The sequence below is a fragment of the Arachis stenosperma genome, chromosome 3, assembly GCF_014773155.1.
Source record: "Arachis stenosperma cultivar V10309 chromosome 3, arast.V10309.gnm1.PFL2, whole genome shotgun sequence".
NCBI lineage: Eukaryota > Viridiplantae > Streptophyta > Magnoliopsida > Fabales > Fabaceae > Arachis > Arachis stenosperma.
The window spans coordinates 29,593,491-29,615,307 of NC_080379.1; the positions used below are offsets into that span (position 1 = coordinate 29,593,491).

The window sequence follows — 21,817 nt, forward strand, 5'->3', positions numbered from 1 at the left end:
CCATGAATGCTCACCAAATGTTTGATGAAATGATAACCCTAGCTATGGAGTAGAACTTTCTCACTTGGCTTAGGGGTTGAGTTATTGGAGATACTTGAGTAGTGGACATCAATATTGATTGAGAATTGAGAATTGCTAATTGGCTTGGAGTGCACTAAAGCTAGACTTCCCAAGGGCTAGGCTAGGACTTATGACTCAAGTTAGTTACTTTCACTTGACTTTCCTCCATCCTTAGGGGTTAACTAAGTGAAGCAACACTCAATTGCTATCATAATTGAAGGAAACTATAATGATGGAACTTCCAATACTCACCCTTGGCCAAGGCTTTTATATTGATTGATTGTTGTTTACCTTTTGCTAGCTTACATTCCCATACCAACTCTCCACGTCACAAAAGACTTCCTAATCAATAATGTGCATTCTAAGGCAATTCCTAGGGAGGACGACTCGAGATTAATGCTCTCAATTGTAGATTGTAGAATTGTTTGATGCGGAATTTGTGTGTTGGTTAGACTATACTCACGATTGGACTTATTACCATTTCTATACCAACATAAAAATAACGTTCATCAATCATGGTAGAGGAAGTGATGGCTAGGGTGGTGGAGGTGAGGCAGGTGACGATGTGGTCGGACGAGGATTTGGTGATTATTTCGTTGGGGTTCCTAGCAGTGATGTGGCAATGCACGCGAGTCAGACGTGCATTAGCCCAGGTGAGATGCTATCGAACTTGTTTGGCATTGAGGGCCTTGACGTAGAGTTCGGTGGGTCATACTTCCTTGACGAGATCAACATGATCATGCAGAAGGATGACTTGGCTAGACGCAAATCTCAGGTAGGTGGATCCCAGGCACACCTTGATGTGGATTTGAATGAGCCTCCTATTGGACCTGTGGATGACACATTTACATTGGGTGGGACACCCCCCTCAGCATTCGCTACACATACTCTGGCACATCCCAGTCCATCCACGTCATAGGAGCGCATACCAGACGAGAACGAGGTCCCTCTAGGCCAGAGATCACGACGAATTAGGCGCCCCCGCTGATACTTCACAGGATAACATCTCTTATGACGGGTGATTATTGCATTATTCAGTTCATGTTATGTATTCCATGTTGTTACATGTTATTAAATGTTACTTAGTATCGACTCAATGGTAGTTATACCTTACTGAGAAACAACTTAAGTTAGCATATGCGTTATGTATTTTATTAGATTTAGAAGGACATGTACGTCATATTGTCTGGAAGCCCGTTTATGTTATATGACTATTTCATAATTTATAATAAAGTTGTCTCATAACGTGAGATAATAATACGTAATATACTCGGAAACAATCATATGATGAAGTTTATAAACTATCAAGCAAGAATGGAAACAACAATAACCCTTACAACGGACACCAACATTAAAATAAACCAACGATGACACTGAAGACAAAACATTAGAATAACTAAGCACAACCCTACACGTTACTGGTGGATACAGAACCGATGTTAACTCCTCTCTATGGATACCTCCTACGTGTGTGGCCAAGCTGTCTGCAAAGCCCACATCTCTTAGGCCTGTTTGGGTCAGCCTCGTCCATGGTAGTACGGATTCTAGTAGTCCTGAGATTCCCTTTAGACGCACGTCTCTTAGTGGGATAAGGTATGACTGTCACACCATCATATGGTAGCCAAAAACCTCAGGGATTGGAAGTTTGAATCCCATTCGATAAACATCAAACACTGAGCTAAGGTGATACACCTCATGAACATATGTGGCCCAACTCAGACATGCGTATGCACAGCATGCTAAGGAATGACGACATGGATACTAAAGTATTTGGAAATAGCCACAATCACAAGTCTGGGCCGTGAAGGAAACTCTATAAGAGCCAAGTGAGAAGCTCTCGGTCGAAGTGGTTTTAGCTATAGTGAACTCAAAATTATCCCTGTTGTACAAAGTCACCGTGAAACACCTTGAGACCTTCAGATTAGCTTCTATTGCCTTAATCAAATGCTGACTAAACTGCTGTCCGATTTCTAACTATGCCTCTGTCTCTCTTCCTTTGCGAACAAGTAGCTCGACCAGTATCCTATAAGTGTACTTTACCAACGAACATACTGGAAGGTTCTTTACACCCTTTAGTATTGAGTTACACACTTAGTGATATTCGTAGTCATATGCCCGAATCTCCAACCTTCGTCCCGATACTAAGTCCACTGTGCATAGTGAATCTGATTAGCCTAGCCACACATTGCAGGGTCTTCGGATCGGAGGATGTCAAACTAGTAGTGGAACTCGACTCCGTCTTGGCATAAGCAGCATTCATTAGAAACCTCCATGCATCCTTGTCCTTAAAACTTAGGGCAAAATTCACTACCACGTGACATATACAAAATGCTTAGTATACATTAGGTGAAAGCCAACGACCATCAAGAGCCTCCAATGCAGCCTTTATCCCGTTGTGCCTACCCAATATGAGTTGATTACTTAGTTGAGACATTACATGCTTCCGGAGGTGAGACTGAAAGAATGACCACAATTCTGCACTCTCACCCTCCACAAGTGCGAATGCAATAGGAATGATATTGGAGTTGCCGTCCTGAGCAATCACGACGAGTAGTGTACTTGTGTACTTGCCGTACAAGTGGGTCCCCTCGACACTAACCAACGGCTTGCAATGACGAAAGGCCTTGATACACCGTGAAAATGTCCAAAAAAGTCGATGGAAGTAAGCTGATGACTCATCCACTTGCCCACCAACTCGCATAGGACTCGTCCTTAACCCTACGACATTTCCTGACATCGTGATTTGCACACCTAGTACCCATAATGGCAAATCATTATATGATACTTCCCAATTTCCGTAAATCTGTGCCACGACATTCTGCTTAGCCAACCAAACCCTCCTATACGTCGGTCTAAAATCGAAATGTGTCTCTGTCGCATTATGCAATACCTTGATCGACACGGCGGCATCAGCTCTAATCATAGGCAGTATGAAGGCCAATATCACATGATAATCAAGCATCCTATGATCACTAGATATCAATGTGGCTAGAAGAGTATGAGGTCCATTGTACTGTTTTACCTCCCAAATACCTCTGCACTGGCGGAGATTGATACGAATCAACTATATCCACCTGTTGTCGAACTCCTTACACTTCTCATATTGCTTGCGATGATCGGATTCCAACACTTTGTACTCAATCCCACAGCGGATGCTATAAGTCTTCACGCTTAACATGACCTCCTCTTTATCCTGAAATTGTTAACCCACCTAGAACTCAGCTAGAGCTCCTGTATTTAGTGTATCTCTGGCTCCAAAACTAATAGGTACTCTCGGAACCCCCTGCTATGACATGGTATACAAGTCCAAAGCTAAAGAGTGTGAAGGATATTGCTGCGTTCCTGAACTAGATGGTCTACCACCCACAGTTGGAGTAGTCCTCGCTGTGTCATCATCGCTATCATCAGCAATCGTGGCGGGCTCCAAATCATCATCATCATCATCACGAAGTACATCCTCGACACCATCAGGTACTCCACCCTATCTCGAAACCGGGACCATAACAGGAGTATCACCTATTTTTCCGTCACGATTGCGGTTCAGATCAGCTGCAAAAGACGAAAATGCAACCAAAACTACCTCATGTGCAATCACCGTATAGATGACGAGGCACCAAGAGGCATTGAACTAGAGCAAGCTAGAATTGCTGAGGATTGAGGATTCCGGTTCGAAGCTCATGAACTATAGACCACATCTACAAGCTTGGCCAATAGCTCAGGGGTCCTCACATTGAGAAATTGACGATGACAATAGAACAGAACTTGCAAATCTTTGTCATTGCCTATGACGAATAAATCATACTTCACATAATTTCGTAACACAGAAATCGGGATCCTATAGAATAACTTCTCCATCCGTTTCACATCATGCAGCCCCAATTTTTGGAATATTGTATTCTGAAACTCAGTGAAACTCGTCGAAGGTTTGAGAAAAACACTCAACGGATCCTTATCAGTAAATTTAATTTCAGATCTTATTTTTTTTCTTAATCGAACCTCTATAGTGTACCAGAACTAAAAAACTCTCATCAATAGCCATAATGAGTCCCACTATGATGAGAAATTCACGTTCATAACATATTTATATATGTTGGGGTTATACTAAATCGAGTTAATTCAACTCGATTTTGTATATATATAGGTCACTTAATAGCAAATCGAACCTATGTGATTCGATTTACCACTAGCCACTACTGGGTATAAATCGACTTTATCTCGTTCGATCAACTAATGATTTGTAAATCGAAATGACTTAATTTGATTTACTAATACTCAATGTAATTCGAATCATATGGATTCGATTTACTTCAACTTAGGCTAATTCGAAGGTATTAAATTCGATTGATATCTAACTACGGTGCACCAACTAATTCGAATCATGTTGATTCGATTTAGTACTATGAAGTCTAATTCAAATTCAATAAATTCGATATACATAAGAATATGCATGGAGACATCCACGTAATGTTTTTTATTTTGGGAGATTCATGTAAAATTGGACTGTAATTGATTATTGAATGTAATTTACCCAAGATAGAGTTATAATAATGACGAGGATAAAAAAAAAGGTGGTAATTTGTCCTAATTCTAAATTATAAAACTTTAAAATTCTAAATTATACTTCAATGTAAATTTTTTTAAAAATATCTAATCTCTTTTTTTTGTCTTTTTATTTTAAATCTTTCAGTTCTTTACACTCTTCAAAAGATGTTTTTCTTTCTCTTGTCTCTGTTTCTTTTCTTTCTCACCAATATCATCTCGTTTTCTCCCTTAATCTTTCATCCGTTTCGACTCTTTCTCTACGATTTCTCTTCTCTTTCGTCTCATTTTCTCCCTCTTATTACTCTCTTCTCCTTCCCTCTTTCTAATTAAATCTCTCATATCCGATTCTCTCTCATTACTCTTTTCTCATTCTTTCGCTCATCATTTTTGATCGTATCTTTATGTTTTTTAACACTTGCTCCTGCAATGAAGCGAACAAAGATGAAATTACCAAGACACGAATTATGAACTGAAAATCACATGAATACAACAAAACAAGTGACAAATTACCTGTTATGAAAAGATTAGAGAAGAAGAAGTCATTACTCAAATTTATTAAAAAAATTCAAAATTTAAAAATTATTTTTTTAAAGTCAGACCAAAAAACTACATTAATTTAACCAGTTTATTGTAGTTTTTATTAATTTTTTAAATCGATTTTTTTAAATAAACCGAACCAATTTAAATACTGATTTTTTATTAACCCAGTTAAATCGATTAATTCAGTTCAATTTTCGAAAAGCTGATAAAATCTATGGAATCCTATGATTTAGTAAACGAAAAAGTATACTCCAATTAAACCTATGAAAATCTTTACGATTTAGTAAAAAAAAAAGATTTTGAGGCACTACTATAACTTGTAACGCCCCAACTAATTGTAACAATATCAACATGCTAAGTTGTTAATAATAATAATAATAATAATGTAGCTATATAATTGAAGAAAAGAATTTGATACTTTATTTTTCTATTGTTGATATATATATTTTTTAACATTGTTTTATGTATTTTTTTGGTATTGACATAGTGATCTATCATCTATCTAATTATGTTTAATTTTTGTATTTTTAACACATTTATATGGCTTTTAACATTGATTTATTGATTTATAAATATTCATGTAGGATTGTTTCGTTTTTTATGCAAGAATAATTCAAATTGGAATCTACGATCAATTGGTAATGCGTGCAATACATGATTATTTTTCGGGAGCTGCTATGGTGAGGACAGCATTAGTGTGCTGTGCTCACTTGATGATGATGACGCGGATTGCTCCGCTGGGCAACAGCTGTGTCTAGGCAGCTCGTAAGTGCGTCAGGTCTACTGTTTGATAGTGCAACCTCTTTTACCTCTTTGTTTACGTATTGTCCCATCTGTTTTCTATTTTAGGTCATATTACAACTCTCACCCAAGATGCTCCATTGCTACGTGCCTAGAAGGCTGAAGGCCTGAACCCAACTTGGCCCATATTATAAAATTATGAGAATTCCAAATTAAGACTAAAAAGACCCAACCATAAGCCTGTGTAGGCCCGAAAGGCTTAACGGGCCAGCGTAGAACTGAAGAGGCATCTTTGTTCCTAGTGCTGTCCTTGACTGTTGTGTAGTGGGTTTCCGTCTTTGCAGCTCAGATCGCAGCAAAAGCTTACTCAGCTCCGTCAATGGCTCCAGTTGCTCCTCGTTCCGGCGACGCCATCTTCGCTAACATCGAGCGTGTTGTAAGCAAACACAACATCTCTCTCTCTCTCTCTCTCTCTCTCTCTCTCTCTCTCTCTGTTTTGATTCCTTGCTCACTCGAATTTTAACGTGAACATGTAAATTTGAATTTACATTGTAGTTCACGGAACCGTTGTTTCGCTCGTAGTTCATAGAGTCGTGAACATGTAAATTTGAATTTACATTGTAGTTCACGGAACCGTTGTTTCGCTCGTAGTTCATAGAGTCGTTTTTCTTGTATGTATTAACGATTGCTTTTGGAATTTTCAGAATGCGGAGCTTTTTACTCTAACGTATGGCGCGATTGTGCGTCAATTGCTCACGGATCTGGAAGAGGTTGAAGAGGTGAACAAGCAGCTTGAACAAATGTACGGTTCAGAATCAATTTCTCTCTCTTACAGATTTTTCACTTGATAACATAGAATTTTGGTTTTTTCATGTCTAATTTGGAGAGTTTGGTTCAGTTTAGTGCCTAAAAAGTTTTCGTTTATATTCATGTCACTTTGATCACTAATGTAAATTTTGCTGTTTGGTTGGTTATCAGGGGTTATAACATTGGAATCCGTTTGATTGACGAATTTTTAGCAAAATCCAATGTCTCAAGGTGCGTTGATTTCAGAGAGACTGCTGATGTAATCGCAAAGGTATTGCATTATTGCTTGGTTTATTTTGGTGCTTGTAAATTGCCTAAAATTTTCAGTTTCTTCATTTAAACATCGTTTCTTTTCTGTGTCCAATTAATTTGTTTGATAATTGGTTCTTTTCATGCCTTCATAGTTATATTGGTTTTCTAATTTGCTTTAGTTGGTGTGTTCCATTTCTGATGCTTTGAGCATATCTTTGAGTGGTTTAGAGCAGCAGTGCAACGTTGTTAATTTAAAGGAGTATGAAGCATCCTTCTGAGATAGTGCAAATTGGATCTATTGAAAACAAGTCTGAAACGATTGCTATGTAGAGGCAGTGGATATGTTTGCATCCCATCGGCTTATCAAAAGACTGAAACTAATCAATTATAGTTGAACAAGTAATACCTAAGTTTATGTCCAACTTTGCTTTTGCTATAATTTAGTTCAAGGAAATTCTGCCAAATCAGTTTAAATGGTGGCCAAACAACATACAAGGATTGAGAGAGGAAATGGGTACACAAAACATTTTCTCTTGATATGTACTGGAGAAAATTTACAAACATCTAAGATCCATAGAGGGTTCAAAAGGATCCCCTATCTGTGGGTTTGGCTGTCCATTAAAATTACAGAGCGTATGTCTAGTTCAAGACACATAATGAATGGCAACTATATATTGTTTAGTGTGTACTGCCATCCTTCTCAACATTACCAAACATGTTCATACTTTAGGTGACTAACTGACTATATTTCATTCCAAATCACTTTTAAACCTAAATTTGTCATCATCAAACTATGTAGTATAAGTATTTCAAGTTACTTTGGCCATTGTTATATGAGAGGATCCCGGGATTATACATATAATTTCTTTGGGTTTTGATGGAATGATATGCTTGATTTCATTGCTTGTTAGCTGTGTGATGGGTATGTTGTTGTTAATTATGTTACTAATAAAGCATAGTTATAGCAAAGGACATGTTTTGTTTTTGATCAATTGTAATAATGTTATTATACAGGTTGGTTTTAAGATGTTCCTTGGTGTTACTGCATCTGTGAGCAACTGGGATGCTGAAGGTACATGTTGTAGTATCATTTTGGAGGATAATCCTTTGGTAGACTTTGTTGAGCTTCCTGACACCTGTCAAGGTCTTTACTATTGCAACATGTTAAGTGGTGTCATTAGAGGAGCCTTAGAGATGGTAAGCTTCTAGTACTATTGCAAGTTAGCAACATCTGAAATGATTTAACATATTAGGCCTACATACCTGAACTTCCATATTCATCAATGTTTATTTTTTTCATCAGTTTTTCTTCTCATTTTCAACTACTAAGAAACTAGCAAAGTGCTTTTTTATGGTTGATGCCGCTTTCTGCTGTTGGCTTCTGAAATAATTTGAGCGATTTAATCATTAAGCAGTTTATTTGTGTGTGGAAATGGGCAGTTTTTAAATCAATTTTTGTCACAAGCTGCCGGTGTCATTTCTCTTCTTTATAAATAATTTTTCCTCAGATACTTGTCATGTACTCAATCCAATTATCTACTATAATTTTTCTTATCATGTTCTGTTTCTTGTGATATTTGGAATCTTTAAAGGTGATTTCTACTTCATATGCTTCATTTCTTTTTCCTTTGTTCGTTGTCATGTCTGATGGTTTCTATGCTTGCCCATGTTCAGGTGTCAATGAAGACTGAGGTCACTTGGATCCGTGATGTGCTTCGAGGTGATGATGTGTTTGAGTTGCAGGTAAAACTTCTCAAGCAGGTCCCCGAGGAGTATCCATACAAGGATGATGAGTGACATTTGTTCTGTAATGTTGTATACTCAAGGTTTTTGTTTCATATTTTCCCAAGTTAGATTATCATCTATCTATCCACCTAATGCTGTGTGTATTATTGTATTTTGATGAAACTTTACAAATACAATAGAAAATATGACTGATTAGATTAACTGAAATTGACATTGACAGAGTACTGCAATCTATCCTTAATTACTTATATCTGAGAGATCCTATACTTGAAAAATAGTTCTTATTTTCTTCTTCATTTTTTATTGCCATTTGCTTGATGCAGATGCTTCATGCTTAAGAAAATAAAGATTAGCAAACATCTTTTTAAGGACACATGAACTCGTCCCAGGTTAGTGATACACAACACGTCTTAATTTATCAAGCCTACATAAATATTCTCAGGAGAGAGGTCAAACTCATGTTTATAAGGAGATTAGTGTCCTATTTTATAAAATACTATCGAATAATATAAAAAAAATTATATAACTTAAATTATAAGGAGACTTTAGTGCCCGTTTTGTCTGGTTGTCAGTGGTAATTTGTCATTTTGATTCGTAGCATTTTGAGGTTTTTGAGAAATGTTTATTGAAAGTATAAAAGTGCAACCATAGAGATAAATCAACTTAAATTTTAGGAGAACCAATGATTGTTTAATTACATTAGCTCAAGCCACAAGCCCACAAGGGTAATACAAATTTTCTTTAATGGTCTTTTACAACCTGTATTTATATTGTAGGAGTTTAAAATTTCTATCTTAATAATCATTTAAAATTAAAAATAATTTTTTAAGATAAGTTTTTTTTGGAAGCTGTTTTATACTTTTTGAAGGAGGGAGCTTTCTACTATGGTGAAAGTATCTTTGGATGCTTAAAGGACCAAGGTTGGCAATGGAAATGGCGGTACTGTTGGGTATCTCTCGTAAATATGGATTTCTAAACTTTTTATCATATGAATTATGAACCCAATTTTTATCACAAGCACCCAAAGTTTGGTAACGTAGATAACAAATTACACCTTTACACGCAAAATTTTGTCTGCACAAATCGATAATTTTTATTACTTGTATGGATCATTGAGTCTGAGCAATCTTTTTTTTTTTTTTTAAAAGTCATACTATGATCTAATGTTTTTTTAATAAATCAATAAAGAAATATAAGTCTACCATTTAATTATAGTGGTATTTTAGTTTTTAATTTAATTTATAATTTCTAATATAATTAAATAACCTTTATTATAAAAAAATATTTTGGTCTAATTCTAAAAATATTTTAGTTTAAAGGTCAAGTATAATTGTATAAGGGTTTTTTTTTTAAAAGAAAAAAATTGTATAAGGGTTTAGTCTTTTTAATATTAGCTTAAAATTTTTAATTTCTGATATAATCAAACAAATTTAATTAATCCTATAGGATAATTTAGTTTTTTCATGCTAACAATTAAAGAGTATTTTAGTACTTTAAATATTAATTACAAGAATATTTTTGTCTTTTTAAAATTATATCAGGTTTTCAATTTTTAATACAATCACCGAGGGCATTTTTGAACTACAAAGACATTTTTTTCTCTTTAAAATTAATGTAAAAAAAAGTTGGTTAGTCTCTTAAAATGAATTCTGCACAAATTTTAGTCTTTTTATAATAAAATTCAAATACTAACTTCTAATACAATTACTTGCTTAAACCTCAAGTATTAATTTCAGATATTAATTTCTAGAGTTTAATTTTAATGCACTAACAGTATAAAGCGTTTTACACAGTCGTGTAGTTGTGTAGTCGTTACTTAATTAAATGCACGTGTAAAACTACTTTATACTGACAGTGCATTAAAATTAAGTTATAATTTCTAATACAATTAATTTCTAATCAAAATTAATAGTAGGAGACTAGGAGGAGAAGATGCAGAATTTAAAAGATTCAACTAGGAGCTCGCGACTAAAGGTTAAAAAAAAAGAAGTTAAAGGTATTTGGTTGAACTTTATTAAAATTTTTTTTTGGTTTATCACACTATTACTTAGTCGGATATGTCAAGGACTAATTGTGGTCGTCTGAGCTCCATTTAAAGATTTGTCACTGGCCATTGGATTATTATATGCACAAGACAGGATTTGAACTCTCGACACTTATTTAAACAGTCGAGTGAGCTGACTACTTGATGAACCAAGTTGGTTGATTACAAATATTATGTAATCACTCATTATTTTTGTTTTTCAATCATATATTATCTTTAACTCATTGACAATAGTAATTGAATATTAGCTTTATTATCTGCTAAAAAGTCACATATACACGAGACTGGGTTATATATTAACTTTTACAAGAAAGAGTCAAAATTAATTTACTTTACATTAGATAGATTAACTTTGTATACAGACAAATTTCTCTCACTAACTTGGTAAAAATCTCCCAGGTTGACATATGGTTAGAAGATCTTGCAAAAATATTTTTATGTTGAAAATATTAAATTAAACTGATTTTCTTTTTATGATATATTTATTTTCTCTGTCCAACAAGACTTGCTGTAGATGCCAATGATAACCGAACCATAGTAACCTCAGAACAAAATGACACATTCTACACCAAAACTAAATAAATAAATAAATAATGAAAACCAGATCCGTCTGTGTAGCTTAAAGGTTAAATAGAAAGCTTATGCATCCATCATCACAAATATTTAAAAAGTGAGAAGTCTATGCTAAGCGGAATAAAGTGCAAATTCAAATTCTTATTGTACTGAACGAACATATATACCAGACAATATACTAAATAAGAATCCAGAATTAAACTTCGCCTATGACCAAATCAAGTTGATGCAACAAAGATTGTCTCAATCTCTCACAGGCTTTTCTTGTTAGGTGTGGCCGGCAGCAATACACATTATAAACTGCCAGGTTAGATAATTACAATTCGGTTCCTTAATCCTTACAAGTGGCAAAAACTATTAAAAAAAAAAAATCAGAGATTGAAGTAATTATCCATGACAAAATATGACACTTACATTACTGATTAAACAATTTAATTTTGATATGATACATTGTCATCTAATAGAGATTTATTATATTAATAACTTTTGAAATAACAATTAGTCGACTCAAAGAGTATAATTTTATTTATATGAAAATATTTATTTTACACTGATTTATTTTATTAGTATACATGTATATTAATTTATATTGATATGGAATGAAGCCGTACTGATTGAGAATTAACAAAAAAAGAAAGATAAAATTATGTTTGAATCCCTAATGTGACTTTGGCCCTACATAATACATGATAATACAAATTAAAACGCCTTAGAAATATCGAATGATTATTGCCTTCCTAAGTTGGCAAAACTTTTTTTACTAGTTTCAATTGGCCACACTCATTATCTGACAGTTAACAAAGGAATCATTCTCTGCAAGTCTATATAACCTGAAGATGACAAAATACAAAAGAGCCCATGGAATAAAATTAATGCATCTGGCTAAATTAACTATGTCTAGAACCACGATATTAAACAACCAACCATACAAAGTTACACAGACAATGTATCAATATCATGGTAATTAAAAAATGACATGAATATTTTATATTTGAAGAGTTTAACAGCTTTTTCTTTTCTTTGTTGAAGAATTATATAATTGATGTATAGATTCATTTTTTATCTTGTACAAAAATCAACTTTCATTTAGAGGAATAAAGTAATAACATCAAATTCTAAACTTATTGGCGAAAAATTTCTAATATCTTGTTAAATCATTTTCATGAGAAAGTTAAATTGTTATGTATATAGGCACAAAAATGATTATAGTTAAAATAAAATAACTAAATTTTGAATAAAATATATTTGCCCGGCGGCCATTTTCACTCTATGTCCATGTTTTATCAAACGGCCTTGTTTCTAAAATGACAACAACAAGAGCCATTTGTTAGTCCATACTCATCTATTTAACTAAGAATCTGACCAAGCATATATAAATCTTTTTCAAGTATATATTTTAGTGCATTAGTGACATATGTAGCTTAATAAATCTCTAGTAGAGGGGGAAAAAAATAAAAAATAGGGTATATATCTTTCATTTCATTCTCTCCAAAGAGAGCATCAAGTGAAGGTAGCAATAATGGGGAACAATAGCATGTTTCGTTATGCAGATGGTGTGGACAAGTTGTTAATGTTGTTTGGGACCATCGGAAGCATTGGTGATGGATTGCAGAACCCTCTTATGATGTATATTCTTAGTGATGTTATCAATGCTTATGGAGACAAGAATACCAAATTGGGTATGCATGATGTGAACAAGGTGAGAGCTTGTTCATTTAAATTTAAATAATCTATATATAATTATTCTCTTTTGCCATACATATATTTAAATTTTTATGTGATATGCTTCATCTATTCTAATGTAATATGCACCTTTTTAGGAAATTGCTTTTTGTTAATCTCTTAGCATTTATTCAATTTAGAACTTACATTTCTCTTGTGAGAAATTCAAGAAACAATTTTTTTTTTTCATTAGCTCTTCATTGATCTAAAAAAAAAAAGAATTTCAGCATAAGGCTTTCTTCTATCAGTTTAAGTATGTGGGACAAATAATTTTATGACAGATATAAAACAATTTATATGTCTTTGTTCAATAGCATGAAATATTGATGTAGAGAAATCACGATATAGTATTAAAATTTTATACGAAAAAGTAGAGTTTATTTTTCTTATCCTTTATTCCGAAAATTTTGATTTTTAGGAATATGATTAGGCAACAACTTTTGATATTTCCTGACTTCACCTTATTATTTATTTGTTTTAATTTCAGTATGCATTGAGGCTTTTATTAGTTGCAATTGGTGTTGGACTTTCAGCTTTTGTAGGTAAGCTGCATAATTCAGAATTCACAGTTACCTTGATTTTGCAAAGCATAATTCAATTTGGAAGTTAAAGATAATAATTCCAGCTATCTATTTTGCTTTATGCGACTGCAGAAGGAATGTGTTGGGCAAGAACTGCAGAGAGACAGGCTTCAAGAATGAGAATGGAATATTTGAAATCAGTGCTGAGACAAGAAATTGGATTCTTTGATAGCCAGACAGCTGGTACTTCAACAACTTACCAAGTTGTCTCACTCATCTCCTCAGATGCCAATACCATCCAAGTTGCCTTGTGTGAGAAGGTTTCACTATTAACTTCTGATCTATTATGCTTTCCCCAAACTAAACTTGCTTTCTCTGCTATTTTTATCATCACATATATTTAAAGTCAACCCTCAATCGTTTCTTAACAAAAAGTATGAAAACAGATTTATTTTTCCATATTTGAAAAAAAAAATGATAAATTCATCTTTCATTATTTAAAAATTTATACATGTAGAGAAGGATTAATAATATGTCTCCTTTTTTTTTTATAAAACAAAAGATTAAAGGATAAATAAATCTTTGACTATTATTCATAAAGATATATAAGTATCTAACTAAAATTAAATATTTATAGGTCCTTTACATAGTAAAAATAAAATACGACATAAATTCTTTTTTGAAATATATAAATTCTTTGATTAGTCAACAAAAAGATCTATGTATCTTAACTTTTTTTTAATGATTTGGGACCTATAAATATTTAATTTTAGTTAAAAATTTATGTCTCCTTACAAAAAAATGGTTAGAGATTTGTTAGTTTAGAATCCTTTCAATAGATATTTTCCAAGAGTTTGAAAAGAAATTTCCTTTATTTTTATTCTTTATGCATACACTAATTTAGAACTTTGTGTGTGTGTGTAGATACCAGACTGCTTGACATACATGTCAACATTCTTTTTCTGCCACATCTTTGCATTTGTGCTTTCATGGAGACTCACACTTGCAGCCATACCACTCTCCCTCATGTTCATAGTCCCAGCTCTCATGTTTGGGAAGATGATGTTGGATGTGACAATGAAAATGATTGAGTCTTATGGTGTTGCTGGTGGGATTGCAGAGCAAGCAATATCTTCAATAAGAACTGTTTATTCCTATGTTGGGGAAAACCAAACTCTGAACAAATTCAGCAGTGCCCATCAGAAAACCATGGAGTTAGGAATAAAGCAAGGTTTTGCAAAAGGGTTGATGTTAGGGAGCATGGGAGTTATTTATATAAGTTGGGGTTTTCAGGCTTGGGTTGGAACCATTCTTATCACTGAAAAAGGAGAAAAGGGTGGTCATGTTTTTGTGGCTGGCTTCAATGTACTCATGGGAGGGCTGTAAGTGGTTTTCCCCTTTTCTAATTCTTGTTTTACATTACATTTTTATGTGGCAAATTTTTTTATTTATGGGGACATTTTTTTAATTAAAAAATATTGGATTTTTTTAGAATTTTACCATAATATGGGAGTGAATGCAAAAAGGTATATTGCTAGGGTGATTTAGGAAAATCGATGGATGCGATATCTAATTTTTTTTAAAAAATTTAAAAATAAAATTGTTGGGTGCAATTTCTGATTTTCTTTAAAAAACAAATAATTGAAATTGGTGAGTGTCATTTCTATTTTTTTTTTAAATTATTAAACAGTAGAAATCGGTAGGTGCGATTTCTGCACACTACCATACATAGCTCAAAGAAATCAGTGCCACCGATTTCTAGCACCATAGTAATGTATTTCACACCACTGCCATCATGCTCTCGAAATACATAAACATGAGCCACATTGAATAATTTGCGTTTTTATGTTACATTACATTTCTGTGATATTTAGTCTCTTGAAAAATATACATGACATCAGTTTAGTTTCTAATAATGCTTCTGTATTTATTTTCAAAAAATAGCTTCCAAAAAATTTGTGTCATTTATTTTGCATGACATTCATTTAGATTCTAAAAGTACATTTAACAACACTATTATCATTGAAAATGTGGTTATGACATTTACTTGATCTTTTCTATTCATATGCATATTGTGTTGCTAGTCTAACAATATATGTGATATAACAATAAGGACTTGATTGATATCACAAATCTTTTTAATGACTAAATTGTTATCATGTCACAGTTCTTTCAGAGAATATTCTTGAAGAGTACTAGTTTAGTCTAATATTATTATGTTATTCATGAATTTCAGGAGCATTTTAAGTGCACTTCCAAATTTAACTGCCATAACAGAAGCAACTACTGCCGTCACTCGCCTTTTCGAAATGATTGATAGGGTACCATCCATAGATTCTGAAGACAAAAAGGGGAAGGCCTTGTCATATGTTAGAGGAGAAATTGAATTCAGGAACATATACTTCAATTATCCATCAAGACCAGACACACCAATCTTACAAGGACTCAATCTCACTTTTCCAGCAGGCAAGAGAGTAGGCCTTGTTGGTGGTAGTGGTTCTGGAAAATCAACAATCATTGCACTTCTTGAGAGGTTCTATGACCCTATTGAGGGAGAAATACTATTGGATGGTCACAAGATTAGTAGACTTCAGTTGAAATGGTTTAGATCCCAATTTGGCCTAGTGAATCAAGAGCCTGTTCTTTTTGCTACATCAATTAAAGAGAATATATTGTTTGGAAAAGAAGGGGCTTCAATGGAAAATGTGATAAGTGCAGCTAAGTCAGCAAATGCACATGATTTCATTGTTCAGTTGCCAGATGGTTATGAAACTCAAGTAAGCTAACTCCAACTCCTATCAGAAAAAAATAAATAGTAGGGCAGCCAAATAAACTAGATAAGAATGAGAAAAGAAAGAAATTAAAATGTAAATATATAGAGATTTCTTAATGGTAAAGCTATCTTTTGAAGTTGCTTTGAGCATGCTTTCATTTAAGTTTTATCATTCAATATCAAACTTGCAGTTATTTTTTTAAATGTCTAAAAATCGAAAATACTGAAACATTGCGACATATTAAGATTATTTTTTATTATTCTTATTTCTACTGTCCCTTTAATTTTATTCCACAGACATTTTATCTGTTTATATATTTATTGAGTAACGCTAGGGAGTTAATTTTTTTCAGCATACATTAGCCAATTTTTTTATAATTATTTTGTTTATCTTAAATTTTAAAACTTAAATCATAAACTCTTAACTCTAAACTCTAAATTATAAATCATAAACTCTAAATCTTTCAAAAATTGAGAAATTTTAAAATTATGAAAGAAAAGTTGCTTAATGTTAACTAACTAAAAGTTAGTTCCTATACTGTTTCATATTTATTTTCTTCTCTAAACAAACTTATGTGATTCAGTATCTCTATATTTCTATCCTCAAATTCATATAGTTATCAAATTAATAGGGCCTAAAGTGACGAAGAAACTAAATTTTCAGTATGCAAGAAGAGGTAACACTTAATATGTTTGACTGAATCTTCTTATTGCAAACTACTATGATTCCTTTCCCAGGTTGGACAGTTTGGATTTCAATTATCCGGCGGACAGAAGCAGCGAATCGCCATAGCAAGAGCATTACTTAGAGATCCAAAGATTCTCCTGCTTGATGAAGCAACCAGTGCTCTGGATGCACAATCCGAAAGGGTAGTACAGGCTGCAATAGATCAAGTTTCAAAAGGAAGGACAACAATCATCATCGCACACCGTTTATCGACGATACAAACGGCCGACCTCATTGCTGTCCTTCAAGAAGGCAGAGTGATTGAATTAGGCACCCATAATGAGCTGATGGACTTGAATGACGGACAAGGCGGAGCCTACGCCCGAATGGTAGAGTTGCAGCAAGTAACAGCTCAGAATGATGAACCAAGGCCTAGTTCCAATGCTCCCAAGGAGCGAAGGAGCACACAAAGGATCAGCACTCCTCAAAGCCCTTCAGTGAGTTTCACATCAAGCACACATGGCACTCCAATGTTCACTCCCTTCAGCCAGGGACTTTCCATGGGAACTCCTTACTCCTACACAGTTCAATATGATCTGGATGATGATAGTTTCGAAGATAACCCGAAACGATTGCATCATCCGGCTCCGTCACAGTGGCAATTGCTAAAGTTAAATGCTCCTGAGTGGGGTAGAGCATTGCTTGGACTCTTGGGAGCGTTGGGCTCTGGAGCAGTTCAACCAATAAATGCATACTGTGTTGGATTGCTAATATCTATCTACTTTGACACTGATAACATGAAATCCAAGACTCGACGCCTGGCCCTGGTTTTCTTAGGAATTGGTGTCTTTAACTTCTTCACAAGCATCCTCCAACACTACAATTTCGCAGTCATGGGCGAAAGATTGACTCGAAGAATCCGCGAGAAGCTTCTAGAAAAACTGATGACATTTGAGATAGGATGGTATGACCAGGAAGAGAACACCAGCGCAGCGATCTGCGCAAGACTATCTTCCGAAGCCAACTTGGTTCGATCGCTGGTAGGCGATCGGATGTCATTGTTATCACAGGCATTATTTGGTTCTCTGTTTGCATATGCTCTAGGACTCGTGCTGACGTGGAAGCTGTCCCTTGTGATGATTGCAGTGCAGCCAATTGTCATCGGAAGCTTCTATGCAAGGAGTGTTTTAATGAAAAGCATGGCTGAAAAGGCGCGAAAGTCACAACGAGAAGGAAGCCAGCTGGCAAGTGAGGCAGTTATAAACCACAGAACAATAACCGCCTTCAGTTCTCAGAAGAGAATGATGTCACTCTTCCAATCCACTATGTTAGGCCCTAAGCAAGAGAGCATTAGGCATTCTTGGATTTCGGGTTTCGGCCTTTTCAGCTCCCAATTCTTCAACACTGCTTCCACAGCTTTAGCATACTGGTATGGTGGGAGGCTCCTTGTGAATGGTGACATTACTCCCAAGCATCTGTTCCAAGCCTTCTTGATATTGCTCTTCACTGCTTACATCATTGCAGAGGCTGGAAGCATGACAAATGACATATCTAAAGGAAACAGCGCAGTCGGATCGGTTTTCGCCATTTTGGACCGGAAAAGCGAGATTGATCCTGAGACATCATGGGGGTCAGATAAAAGAAGGAAGATTAGGGGTAAAGTTGAGCTTAAGAGTGTGTTCTTTGCATATCCAACTAGGCCTGATCAAATGATATTTAAGGGTTTGTGTCTCACAGTTGAAGCTGGGAGAACAGTGGCACTAGTAGGGCATAGTGGAAGTGGCAAATCCACCATTATTGGTCTTGTTGAGAGATTTTATGATCCTTTGAAGGGAAGTGTGTGTATAGATGAACAAGATATTGTGTCATATAATTTGAGAATGCTGAGGTCACATATTGCATTGGTGAGTCAAGAGCCAACACTTTTTGCTGGAACCATTAGAGAAAATATTGCTTACGGAAAAGAAGAGGCTACTGAATCTGAGATAAGAAGGGCTGCAGCTATGGCTAATGCTCATGAATTCATAAGGTACAATACAAGAACTATTATATATATTGAGAAAAACATCACATTTTTTTCCTTTTGATAATCACTCCTTTCAAATAAGAATCATGAGTGGTCATAGTATATCATCATAGCTTAATTTTGCAAGTCCAACAACTTATTTCAAAACACCTAAAAAGAACCACTGGTAAGACTCGTAAATAAGTGAGCATTTATGTTGAATAAATTAAGGATTTGGGTCTTCTCATGCTCAAAATGAACCTGACGATCTCATGTTCATCACATCTTTACCATTGATTTGATTGCTCTAACAAATTAAAAGATAAACAATTATGGCAAAATGTGAAATAAAATGTTTAGTTATAACATGAGAGGATCGTTATCTGTAAAATGGTGAGTCACATTGTCAAGACTCAAGTAAAATACAATCCTTCTCACTCTTGTCTCCTCTATTCCTAAAACTTGTCTTCCTTCTATTTCCTCCAAAATACATACTTTTTTTTTATTAATTTTTATCAACTTTTCAGTTAAGCCTCTATAATTTAAAAGTTTGTAATTGAGTTCTTATATTAGATAAAAATTTGCAAATAGGCCTCCTCAAGTTATTTTTTTTGTTAAAAAATACAAAATATTTTTGAAATATTTTTTTTGTGTTTTAAGTAAAATAAATTATGAAATGTTCTGAAACCAAATATTCTAGGAATAATGTGTTTTTTTGTTGAAAAATAATTAGTGAGGATCTAATTACAAATTCTTATCAGTATAATGACTCAATTACAAACTTTTAAAGTCTAAGGATCTATTAAAAATTTGGTAAAACTACGAATACTAACAGAGTAATTAAACTTTAATAAAAATATTTAAATTTTTATATATTGAGAAAAGTCATGAAAATAAAAATAAAATATTTGTGTTTGTGATGATGGCAGTGGAATGAAAGATGGGTATGAGACATATTGTGGAGAAAGAGGGGTTCAACTCTCAGGAGGGCAGAAACAAAGAGTAGCATTAGCAAGGGCCATACTAAAGAATCCAGCAATATTGCTTCTTGATGAGGCTACAAGTGCATTGGACAGTGTGTCAGAGAATTTGGTCCAAGAAGCACTTGAGAAGATGATGGTTGGACGAACATGCATTGTTGTGGCACATAGGCTATCTACAATACAAAGATCCAACTCCATTGCTGTCATTAAGGGTGGCAAGGTTGTGGAACAAGGTTCACATAATGAGTTAATTTCCCTTCACGGGGCATACTATTCTCTTATTAAACATCAAAATGCTAACTCCTCTCGATAAAATTTGCTCACGATCTTGTAATGTATAAATTGGTTTTGTTTCTTAATAAACTGCTTTTATCGTTTGCCTTACGCTTTAATTATGCTTAGTTGTGTACATGTATTTATTTATTTTTTGCTTTTGAATAAAATTACAAATAAATTTTTGAAAATTTATATTTCGGATATAGACAAATTAGTTAAAATTAAGATCTTTTATCCTAATTATAGGAATTAATTTAAAGATAATGTGTTTATATTTATTATTGTAAAAGATTTTATTGATATTTTTTTCAAAAATTAATTTATTCGAAGTGTAAGTCTTTAAAGATTGTTTTGTCACTTTCTTCTGCTTTTTTTATATATTAAAAGGTTGAAGTGATTTTTCAGCACTCAGCTAATCAACTTACTAAGGTAGAATATAATTTTACAGCCAACAAGTATTTATGAAAGTATTTGCACATTGCCTACTTAAAAAACCCTTGTAATATATAAGAATTTACAGTGCCAACTCGTCAAATCTAAACACAAATATATGAGATAACTCTTAGTCTTAGATATATATTGGAACTAGGACCTCAGAACTAGAAAAATGTGTTTCTACATATTTTTACTCATTCTAATTCAATCCATTTGCAATTAAGTTTGAGAAGGTTTGAGATTAAAATATCTAATGTTCTTTAGATGACTCGGGTTTATTTGAGTCATTGTATTAGTGTTAAGAATATCTAAAATTCTTAGATCACTTGTATTGATCTAGGTCAAGTTTAGCCAGAAAAAATTTAAAGCAATAATAACTAATAGTTCTTATATCAGTGGTGATTTGAGTTATCTTAATCTGAGAAAATTTTAAAAATAATATCTTGTAACATTTATTTAAATGATGAAATTCTCATCTTGATTGAATATTAAAATTTCAGAGGAGAAAATTATGACAATTACAACCAAAAAGAGATAATAATTTTGCAGCGTATCAAAAAGAGGTAGAATAAATTTGGGGTATGTTAGGTAACGAATGACTTTTTTGAACAATATGAACAACGGATAAATAAAAAAGTACTTCACTCCCAAATTATCTTCTAAACATTAACATTAGGATAACCATCTGCACACCTAATAAATTGAACATCCGACATATTCATTGTTCACATTGTTTAGTATTTTCATTATCTACCTATACTTTTCCAATAAATTTTTAAGTTTGCTAACCGAAAAAGAAGTCAAAGCAATTTTTATCAAAAGAGAACTCATTTCAATTATTGCTTCTATTGTGAATAAAATATGGACACAAAATAACATAGTACAATTTTAGAATGATAAATAACAATCAAGTAATTATTGTAAAAAATTAGCTTCAAAATACGGGTGATAATTTGATGCTCAAACTTTACTTTTTGCCAGTAATTAATTTGTTGAAGATAAAAATATATGGTACTGAAATAATACATGTAGTAATCATGTGTGTGGTAGAAAAGAATTATTTTCTTCACTAAATGAATCAATTAAATCATTAGTAAAGTTTGGATAATATAGTACAAAGATTTCTATGG

General features: G+C 33.7%; 3 protein-coding genes across 3 annotated transcripts; 2 read left to right on the top strand and 1 right to left on the bottom strand.

The window, feature by feature from the left end:
* Positions 1-2,392: 2,392 nt before the first annotated feature.
* On the bottom strand, positions 2,393-3,915 carry LOC130965793 (uncharacterized). The gene is made up of 4 exons (XM_057890552.1): positions 3,751-3,915; positions 3,428-3,541; positions 3,135-3,253; positions 2,393-2,975 (listed from the first exon to the last, which is right to left on the bottom strand). The coding sequence occupies exons 1-4, from the start codon at positions 3,913-3,915 to the stop codon at positions 2,393-2,395; spliced, it is 981 nt and encodes a 326-aa protein (XP_057746535.1).
* A 2,158-nt stretch (positions 3,916-6,073) lies between these two features.
* On the top strand, positions 6,074-8,936 carry LOC130967867 (uncharacterized). The gene is made up of 5 exons (XM_057892903.1): positions 6,074-6,319; positions 6,588-6,685; positions 6,862-6,961; positions 7,957-8,139; positions 8,617-8,936. Exons 1-5 carry the CDS (start codon positions 6,263-6,265, stop codon positions 8,737-8,739), a joined length of 561 nt encoding a protein of 186 aa, XP_057748886.1. The 5' UTR covers positions 6,074-6,262; the 3' UTR covers positions 8,740-8,936.
* A 3,695-nt stretch (positions 8,937-12,631) lies between these two features.
* Positions 12,632-20,379, top strand: LOC130965201 (putative multidrug resistance protein). Its single transcript, XM_057889928.1, has 7 exons — positions 12,632-13,004; positions 13,515-13,569; positions 13,681-13,868; positions 14,473-14,930; positions 15,785-16,325; positions 17,060-19,017; positions 19,923-20,379. The coding sequence occupies exons 1-7, from the start codon at positions 12,825-12,827 to the stop codon at positions 20,287-20,289; spliced, it is 3,747 nt and encodes a 1,248-aa protein (XP_057745911.1). The 5' UTR covers positions 12,632-12,824; the 3' UTR covers positions 20,290-20,379.
* Positions 20,380-21,817: the final 1,438 nt, after the last annotated feature.

Excerpts from the sequence above, each read along its gene's own strand:
- LOC130965793 (XM_057890552.1), bottom strand. The coding sequence starts at position 3,915 with ATGGAGAAGTTATTCTATAGGATCCCGATTTCTGTGTTACGAAATTAT. Across the intron at positions 3,542-3,750 it reads TGGCCAAGCTTGTAGATGTG|GGTGGAGTACCTGATGGTGT; the intron begins GTCTATAGTTCA and ends GTTTCGAGATAG. Across the intron at positions 3,254-3,427 it reads CAGCGAGGACTACTCCAACT|GATAAAGAGGAGGTCATGTT; the intron begins GTGGGTGGTAGA and ends TAACAATTTCAG.
- LOC130967867 (XM_057892903.1), top strand. The coding sequence starts at position 6,263 with ATGGCTCCAGTTGCTCCTCGTTCCGGCGACGCCATCTTCGCTAACATC. Across the intron at positions 6,320-6,587 it reads TCGCTAACATCGAGCGTGTT|AATGCGGAGCTTTTTACTCT; the intron begins GTAAGCAAACAC and ends TGGAATTTTCAG. Across the intron at positions 8,140-8,616 it reads TTAGAGGAGCCTTAGAGATG|GTGTCAATGAAGACTGAGGT; the intron begins GTAAGCTTCTAG and ends GCCCATGTTCAG.
- LOC130965201 (XM_057889928.1), top strand. The coding sequence starts at position 12,825 with ATGGGGAACAATAGCATGTTTCGTTATGCAGATGGTGTGGACAAGTTG. Across the intron at positions 13,005-13,514 it reads GTATGCATGATGTGAACAAG|TATGCATTGAGGCTTTTATT; the intron begins GTGAGAGCTTGT and ends TTTTAATTTCAG. Across the intron at positions 14,931-15,784 it reads AATGTACTCATGGGAGGGCT|GAGCATTTTAAGTGCACTTC; the intron begins GTAAGTGGTTTT and ends CATGAATTTCAG.